We start from the raw sequence: 8,882 nt of genomic DNA on the forward strand, positions 1-8,882 counted from the left end.
TTTTTTTTTGAAAACCTAACTTTATGATTTTTCTAGGCAGCATAGTAACTGCCACAGTCGATCTTGTCTTGTACTGACTGCTGCTGCACAGCGTCACCGCTAAGCAGGAACGAACCATTTCATGCAGATCCAGGGGGGTTCAGGGCAAATGTAGCTGCGTGTTTTTTGGTCTACCCTAAATTTAATGTTCCTAACCCTAGGCCACTCGTAAAACTGATTTATTTTAATTTTTCCACCCTGCTGCTGGGTTTCCATCTCCTCCAGAACCCGGCCGAGCTCCGGGTCCATAACTGATGGTTCTACAAACTGATGGGTTCTGAGGCAGTCGGTTACTGTTCCAGCAGGATGGGGGCCTGCCTGGACTGGTACCCGTCTGGACTGGTACCCGTCTGGACTGGTACCAGGTCTGGACTGGTTCCAGTCCGACATGAAGAACTAGGATTTCTTTGTTTCAATAGGAATCCTCTCATGGGAGAGGTCAGAGGTCACATGTGGGGTTCTGCAAGGCTCTTTCTGAGGACCCCTCTGATTCAATATTTACATGGTGCCACTTGGGCCGGCCCAAGGCATTAGCAAACTTAGGGCCGCTGGGCCCCTAAGTGGAACTGAGTTTTTATTTTTTGTTTAGTAATGATTTCCATGTGATAATATTAAGAAAAACACACAACTTCATTATAAAGTTCAGATTTTTTTTTACAATAATATATTTGATAATGTATGTAGAAATCTTTGTTATATGGAGAAAAAGCAAAACATTAAAATAAATTGCTCTAGGAGTCCCCCTGGTGGCCGCGGTTGGCACCGCACGGCATGGTCATATTAACTTTAAATGAGTCGATTCTCCTGGTTGGTCCGAAATGTTTCTGAGATTATTTTGGCTTCAAAACGGCGTGTTTGATCAAATTTGATAATAATAGTTTAAACTTCTTGATGTTTGATATTGCAAAATGTTTTTCCTGCATTAACAAATCAATGAGCTGCAGTTGGTGACATGATGTTTGCTGCTGATAATCTATGTGTCTAAAACAAACATTATTTTTACATATAATGTGAAAATAATGTTTGATCACTGATCTGCTAACAATGTTTCCTAGTGGACCGGTACTGGTACCGGTCCACATTCTCAGATGAGAAAGACTCATCTGGTATAAATTACATTTAACTATTGTAATTACATCCAAGATAAATTAATTTGATCAAAGAATGTCATCAATATGTGTGTGTTCCATCTTAAGTTGGGCTGCACCGATTGGAGTTTTCGGGCCGATTGCCGATCTTTAAAAAGCCTGACCTGCCAATTTTGATTTTGACCGACACCAATTTCTTTGTCTGAAATGTTGCTAAATGTAGCAAGAAAGTCACTGAGTTGGTAACAGTGGAATGAATATTGTTAAACATTCAGACCTGACCTGGTGGCTCAGTCAAACAGCGGCTGACGTTTAAACCTTTGCTGAGGAAGAATCAGATCAGGGGGTAAGATCGGCCGATCACCGATCCCCCAAGTTAAGAAGATGGCCATACGTACATCAAAGGTACAATGTCAACATCATAATAAGTGGAGCAGGTGAGTGAATCACCTGATCATCTGTTGGTTGCAGTCAGGAAACATTGTCAAAGCTAGAGGGGCCCCAAAACCAGACTCTGTTCTGGGCCCCATGGAGGCTTGGGTTGACCCTGCTCCCCCACAAGATTGGTTACCATGACGACGCGGATGATACACAGCTCCACATTATGAGGTCACCAGGTGACCTTTGAACCCATCCGATCACCGAACAGATGCTAAGAACAGATCATTGTGTTCAAACTCTTTCAGGCTGAAAATAAAACTTCAAAGTTCGGTTCGGTTCGGTTCAGAATCTTTAAGCAACAGACGGAGAGCACGCGCGTGCGCGCGCCAGCCCGCGTCCCTCATTCGGAACCAGGTCAAGGTCACAGCGGAAGAGCCGAACCTCGACCGGAGGAGGGACGGAACATGTGGGCGTGCACGCGCCCAGGTAAACATGCGCGGCTTACCTGCGTGCGCAGCGGCTCCGCGTGCTCGATGAGACTGACGACGGGCACGCGCAGCGCGGCGGCCAGCAGATCCACCTGCAGCAGCTCCTCGCGGCTCTGCGGGAAGGCGAGCGCGGCGGAAACTCCGCGCTCCAGCACGCGCTGGCACGCGCACCGGATGAGGGACTCCGGGTCCGCGGCGGCCAGCTGCCGGGACACCAGCTCCACGCTCAGGTTGTAGGGCAGGAAGTTCACCCGCTCGGGGTCCGGATCCTGGTCCCAGTTCCGGTCCCGGCTCAGAGCGGCCGCCGTGCGGCTCAGCGCCGCCTGGACCTGGAGACGAGCCTCCCGTTGCGCCGGCAGGAGCGCACCGACGCGCACTGCGTGTCCGATCTGCGCCAGGAGGTGGCAGGGCTGCGGGTGGAGGTGGCACCCCGGACCGAGGAGAAGCTGCACGACCAGAAAGGTTCGGAGAGTTCGGAAAGTCCGGAACCAGGACAACGTAGAGGTGAGAGACATCCTGCCGCGCCGTCAGCATCGCTCTGCCGCTCCCGCCGCTCCTGCTGCCGCTCCAGCGGAAAACAGAAACAGACTGAGGAGGGGGGTGAGGGGGGGGTTACCGGGGGATCCTGAAACTAGGAGAGAGAGGAAGAGGAGGAGGAGGAAGAGGAAGGCTAAGCTGCTCTCAGAGATCAAAGAGCAGCTCTTTTCTAGGACAGAGACTAACTGATCACTTGGTTACCTGGTTACAGGTTCTGACCCAGTTCTGGTTCTGGTTCCACCTCAATTTGGAGAATATACAACAGAACCGCCATTAGGACAGAAACCCAACTGGACCCGAACCACCTGGAGACAGAAACACTGGATCCTTTCTGTTCTGCTGATCCTAACTGATCAATAATCAATGATCAGTTCCTGATCAGCCTCTGGTCTCCGATGGGTCATGTGACCAGCTGCTGTGATCTGAATATTAAACTGCAAGACATTTAGATCAGCAGTGCAGCTCCAACTTGCAGCGGAATCCGTGTGCTCCTGACTGAAGCAGCGATCCTCCTGAGAGCGTTCACAGGAAGTGAGGCGATCTCTGCTTCCTGTCTCACTGATGCTCCGAGATGAAACGAATCGTTTTAATCCTGTTTTTAATATTTGTAATGTGTCGCCGTTCCTCCTGTTGCAGCGTTTATTTATAGATCACATCTGGACGGTTTGAACATCTGGCAGCAAACAGAAAGATCCAGAACGACGGGATCCGATTTCTGAGGCGGAAACAACTTCAGACGAACTGATTCACTTTAGATGAACCGATTCACTTACAGGTGCTGGTCATAAAATTGGAATATCATGAAAAAGTTTATTTAAATTATTCACAAAGTAAAATGTGTATATTATATTCATTCATTACATGCAGACTGGCACATTTCAAATGTTTTTTTCTTTTAGAGTTTATTACGTATCTCAGAAAATTAGAATATTGTGGAAAGATTTAGTATTGAAGACCCCTGATGCTCCACACTAATCAGATTATTAATTCAGTGCAAACAGTTTTAAATTGTCTCTCCGTTCAGATCTGCGGGTCACATGACTGCTGACCTGACGGATGTCCAGAAGATGACCTTTGCTAAAGAAGTTCAGAGTTCAGATACATTCATAGAGGCGAAGGAAGGAAACCATGAGGTGGAAACAAATGGACAATAGGGAAAACCGTCCTGGAGAGGATCAGGAAACAAACTGTTTAAAATATCAGGGAGATTCAGAGAGAGGCCTGCAGCTGGAGTCAGGAGGGACAGACCTGGTTGCAGCTGTCGCCTTCCTCATGTCAGACCTGAACCAGATGCAAACATCTCACCTGGACTGAACCAAGCAGGATGGACTGCTGCTCTGTTCTCTGATTACAGTAAATTCTTCATTTCCTCTCAGCCTAGAGGAAGAGCAGAGCAACAGAATCCATGTTGCTTGAGGTCTAGTCAAAGTTTCCACAGTCAGTGTTGGTTTGGTGCCATGGCATCTGCTGGTGTTGGTCCACTGTATTTTCAGAGGTCAAAGGTCAATGCACCTACCAGCACTTCCTGCTGCTGACCAACTTTATGGAGACGCAGATTTAATTTTCCAGCAGGACTTGGCTGCTGAACACAGAACCTGGTTTAAGGTCCGTTGGACTGAAGTAGTGATGAACCCGACCCGACATTTCATTCAAGCTGAAGGCCAACAGAGCAACCTGTTGCCCCGACAACAGCTGAGCACAGCTACATGGCTGATGGACGCCACAGGCTGATGGACCCCACAGGCTGATGGACCCCACAGGCTGATGGACCCCACAGGCTGAAGGACCCCACAGGCTGATGGACGCCACAGGCTGATGGACGCCACAGGCTGATGGACGCCACATGGCTGCAGTAATCCAGGCAGAAGGAAGAACTCAGCACTGAAAGGTTCCTATTGGTCAACATTTCTAAAAATCTTTTTTTGTTTTGGTCTTAAGTGATACTCAAATTTTCTGAGATACTGAACTTGGGGTTTTCATTTGTGTTATAATTATCAACATTAAAAGAAAAAAACATTTAAACATTGAACCTTCTGAAGAATTAATGTTATACAAGTTTCACTTTTTGAATGGAAATACCGATTAGAACATTTACATGATGTTCTAATTTATGACCAACACCTGCAGATGAACTGGTTCTCTTTGGTTAGTTAGCAGAACTGCTGAGGTCAGTCAGTCACCTGAGGCAGGTGTGTTGGAACCAGGTCAGGTCCAGATGTTGACCTAAAGCATCCCATAATAACCCTGGTGGCTGTTCAGGTGGTCGACCTGCTGAAGCTCCGCCCCTTTTAACAGGTGCGCCATGCAGAAAGGCGGCAGACGGAAGAATCCCATCGGACGTCTCGGCATTCAGGTCACTGATCAGAACTCGCCTCTAGAAACACTGTTGACCTTCATCATCATCATCAGTGGTGAGTCTGTCTCTACCTGTTATTCTAAAACTTGCTAAATTAACCATATATGCTGCAAAATCAATATCTGATTTTATTATTAATCCTAAACTATGAATTAGAAATTATTCAGATAAATTAATATTAAATAGATTACAGACAAAAAGTTTAGTATTTTGTTCAAGGAAGTAACTTAAATGTGATTCAAAGCCAAGTTTGTCAAATAAACTGAACAAGAAGCCGAGTGATTAGAGGTCAAACTGTCTAGATCAAGTCACATAGAAGCTGTTTAGAGAAAGTGGGCAGGGCTTTGGCGCGGCACGGGGCGGAACGCCCCAGGTCACTGTGCCGACCCGGTGACCTTTCCCCCTCAACCGGCTCTCCTGACTGACGGCTCGGAGAAAGAAAGATACAAACAGAAATGCAGCCGATCATTTCATCAAACTTCTAGTATAAACTTTCATTTCCTCAGCCTTAGAAAAGCAAAAAGGGAAGTTGGTCCTGGTTGGTCTGGAGGAAAGACACACAGGAAGCTGATACAAAACGGGGCTTTTATTTTGTAGGACAGGAAGTGCTCATGTGGGCTTGGTGAGCAGCTGAGATGAAAACTCAAACAGATCTTTGTTGACCTTCTTCAGTGTCTGGACTTCCTCCTCCAGCTCAGCGACTCGCAGCGCCGAGTTCTCACCATCACCGCAGAGCGCCTGGGAAGGGAGGGGTCAGAGGTCACCATCATCATCATCATCACTATGGTTTTATCCAAACCAGAACCTGAAGCCCCGCCCTCTCACCTTGTCGCTCACAGCGTGCATCAGGGAGTACAACCTGTCAGCCTTCTGCAGGTACGACTCCTCCTCCTCCTGAAAACAGGAAACATGCCAAAATAAAAGCACAAAAGCCATGGCAGCATGCCTGACTTCAAAATAAGATGTCAAAGGAAAGGAAACAGACAAGTTTATTTTCAGAATAAAAGACTTTGGTCCACCAGGACTGTATGTCCTTCAAATTAAGACATCTGGAAAAAATCAGACGTTCATCTAGAGTTCAATGTTGAATTCTAATTAAAGGTTGATCATATTTCTATCTGGGCTTGAAGATGAAGATGATGATGATGAATACCTCATTTTGTTGTAGCTGATTTTATTTCAGATCATATTTAGAAAAAATAGAAAAAAATGACAAAGAAAATTAGTTTCAAAAACTAAAAGTCTTATTTTTTTTAATGAGTTGTTCAGAAAATCAAATCTGAATTTCAATCTTAGAATAAATAGAACAGAAGTGTCCTTTACTGTCCCACAGTGGAAAATTCGATAAATAAAATAAATTAATGATGCAAAACTAAATTTGCTGGCAGGTTCAATCAACAAACTAAACTTAAACTCCACTCAACTGAATATGACTCAAAAGAAAATGACATGTCAATATTAATGAGAAAAATTGCTTTTCTTTGCAAAATATCTGAGAATTCAAATCTGCAGATGACTTGTTGAAAAGCTGAATGGAGTTTCTAAGCTGATGTAGGGAGAAGTAGTGAGCTGTCAAAGAGCAAAGGTTTTGCTAAATGTGGAATTTCAAAGAATTTCAATGCAATTCAATTCATGTAAAAGTTACATTTCTTCAAAAGGTATCAGAGAAATCAGCAAAAGTCATAGAGCAATTCTCCAGAAGCAGCTGAAGGTTTTGATAAATAATCTGTTGAAATTGGTTGAAGGGTGCAGACGAAGTAGGACTGGACAGGCTGGGTAGCATCAACTAACACTCCAACTCTTTGGTTACCTAGCAACACTCCAACTCTTTGGTTACATTTTTCACTTGCTGTTTGTGATATGTTTTGTTTTTCAGCTGTACAGTCCAGGCCTAAGAGGGAGCTAATTAAGAATTAAGATGAACGGATTAAATTAGACTCCAGTGGAGGCGGAGCTTCACCTGTGGACCCTCACCTGTGTATGGAGGGCGGGGCGGACCCAGGCCCCGCCCCCCTCGGCATCGGGGCCCTCAGGAGCCTGCAGGTGTCGGCTGAAGCGCGGCAGCGGGACGGCGGGCCGACTGTCCGGCAGGAACATGTTAGCTGAGACGGCCATGATGACGGCGTTGGTCACAGGACCTGAACACATAACAGGAAGTGACGTCACAGAGGGACCAGAGGCGCGAGCCTATCAGGAGCCAGGAGATGAAATGGCTTCATTAAAGATCAGTTTAATTTGTCAGGCTGTCGATTGATCCTGATTGGCTGATGAATCTATTTGCTGATTGTCAGATTATTGATCAGTTTGATGGTCAGATTAGCAGAATGAACTGAACTGGACAGACTGGTTCGAGCCCAGTTCATCTTCACGCTGATCTCATTGTCCGTTTCCATGGAGACGAAGCTGCAGCAGCATCACTTGGACCTGAAGCCACTGCCTGAGTTCTCTCAGCTGATTGGCTGCAGATTCCAGGTGAACCGGCTAAAGGTGTCCCGTCCTCCTGGTTCTGTTAAGGTCTAACGTTTTGAGGTGTTTCTGGGTCAGAACCCCATGAGAGCTGGTCCTGATGGGACGGCCAACTGGACCTCCAGAGCCATCAACCTGACCTGCAGCAGGAACATCCCAGCAGGCTGGAACAGAACCCCTGGTCTGCCTCTCTGATACCAGTATCCATCAGCAACTGGTTCTGGTTCTGGTCCAGATAACAAGGCTGACCCGCCGCCTGACTGCAGGAAACTCCCCGATTCCGAACCGTTTCACCCGTCTGCTGGGGGTCCGGATCGGCACACCACTGGATGCCGCTCTGCCGGTCCAGAGTAAGAACGTCTGGACGTCCCAGAGGCGGGTCGGCCACCGATCATAATCTCCCTACTTCCGTGAAAATGTGTTTGATCGGTGATCATTGTCTCTTGTTGTCGATCACCTGAATCTCAGATTTCCCAGGCAGTGCAGCGTTTCTCCTCTTTCCTTCTCACTGCGCCGGCACAGCAGCAAATTAGCAAAGTCGTGAGGAATATAATGCTCCGAGAGTTAATGAGGACATTTGTGTGTTGGGATAGAAAACAGGGTGAAACATGTCATAACGCATCAACACAACGAATCTAATATGATATTTAAAAAACAAGAACTTGACAGAGTTTGGCTGCAATGCAGGAACAAAAGGCATCCGGCTCCATCAGCAGGCAGAGCAGCGCAGCTACCAACACTCACCGGATTAGCATCACGCTCAGAAAGCTAAACAAATAACCCCAACAATAATTCAAGCCTTTTAGCTGCGGCGTGAGACGCTGGTTCTGGTTCTGCTCCCGCTGTCGGACCGCCGCTACTGGTGGTAATATTTCCCAGACGGAGCCGCTCAGCCTCCAGACGGTGAGCTGATTTTACATATGTATTAGAACTTTTGCTGTCCTAACATGAGACAGATAATCTCTGAAAAAATAATCGATCTCCTCCCTGATCTGCATAATTACTCCGCTCAGTCAGAAAGCCACTCAGAACTAGCAGTAATCAGCTAGCCGCCATGCTAACAGGAAGTTTTCATTCAGTAACTCAGGATTGTTTATTGTAACGGATCCTGTTTTTGCCTTTGAATGTTAAGTTTTATACTTGAATTTTTTGGCAATGTTGAGAGGTTTTATTTTGGCTCTTTGCGTTATTTAGCCTCTTCAGAGCCTTCATATGTTATCAGTCTGTTAAAGATAGTATTATCAATAGCAGTACAATTTGCACAATGCCTGTCTTGTTTTTTTTTTTTGTTTTTTTGGAAAAACTTATTAAAAACAAGTTTTTGTCTAAATTAAGGTGAATTCATGGTTCCTTTTTCCACATAATGTAACCGGTAGTGTTTATGATAAAAAAATAATAATTATGTGATCGGTATCGGTGATCGGCCCTTATGGGTGATCGGACTCGGAATCTGCAAGAAAAAACCTGATCGGCATATCTCTAATATATATATATATATATATATATATATATATATATATATATATA

The 8,882-nt window shown here is 45.7% G+C and overlaps 2 protein-coding genes and 1 long non-coding RNA gene across 3 annotated transcripts in view; 1 reads left to right on the forward strand and 2 right to left on the reverse strand.

Moving 5' to 3' along the window:
* grin3bb (glutamate receptor, ionotropic, N-methyl-D-aspartate 3Bb) overlaps positions 1 to 2,589 on the reverse strand; it is a 28,132-nt gene extending 25,543 nt beyond the window's left edge. Inside the window, exon 1 of the mRNA XM_015052549.1 lies at positions 2,014 to 2,589. Within this exon, the coding sequence (XP_014908035.1) occupies positions 2,014 to 2,511 (498 nt within the window). The 5' untranslated portion in view covers positions 2,512 to 2,589. The remainder of the gene's footprint in view (positions 1 to 2,013) is intronic.
* A 43-nt stretch (positions 2,590 to 2,632) lies between these two features.
* Positions 2,633 to 6,857, forward strand: LOC106959793 (uncharacterized). Its single transcript, XR_001427428.1, has 3 exons — positions 2,633 to 3,308; positions 4,829 to 4,944; positions 6,766 to 6,857. It is a non-coding gene; the product is annotated as an uncharacterized LOC106959793 (long non-coding RNA).
* wdr18 (WD repeat domain 18) lies at positions 5,456 to 7,347 on the reverse strand. The gene is made up of 3 exons (XM_015052574.1): positions 6,864 to 7,347; positions 5,715 to 5,783; positions 5,456 to 5,627 (listed from the first exon to the last, which is right to left on the reverse strand). Exons 1-3 carry the CDS (start codon positions 7,035 to 7,037, stop codon positions 5,499 to 5,501), a joined length of 372 nt encoding a protein of 123 aa, XP_014908060.1. The 5' UTR covers positions 7,038 to 7,347; the 3' UTR covers positions 5,456 to 5,498.
* Positions 7,348 to 8,882: the final 1,535 nt, after the last annotated feature.

Source organism: Poecilia latipinna, unplaced genomic scaffold (genome assembly GCF_001443285.1).
Source record: "Poecilia latipinna isolate Pla-1442-1.1 unplaced genomic scaffold, P_latipinna-1.0 Scaffold1118, whole genome shotgun sequence".
Lineage (NCBI taxonomy): Eukaryota > Metazoa > Chordata > Actinopteri > Cyprinodontiformes > Poeciliidae > Poecilia > Poecilia latipinna.

Coding starts and splice junctions, on each gene's coding strand:
- wdr18 (XM_015052574.1), bottom strand. CDS start 7,037: ATGTGTTCAGGTCCTGTGACCAACGCCGTCATCATGGCCGTCTCAGCT. Junction 5,784..6,863: donor GCCCCGCCCTCCATACACAG/GTGAGGGTCCAC, acceptor TCCTGTTTTCAG/GAGGAGGAGGAGTCGTACCT. Junction 5,628..5,714: donor TGCACGCTGTGAGCGACAAG/GTGAGAGGGCGG, acceptor CTCCCTTCCCAG/GCGCTCTGCGGTGATGGTGA.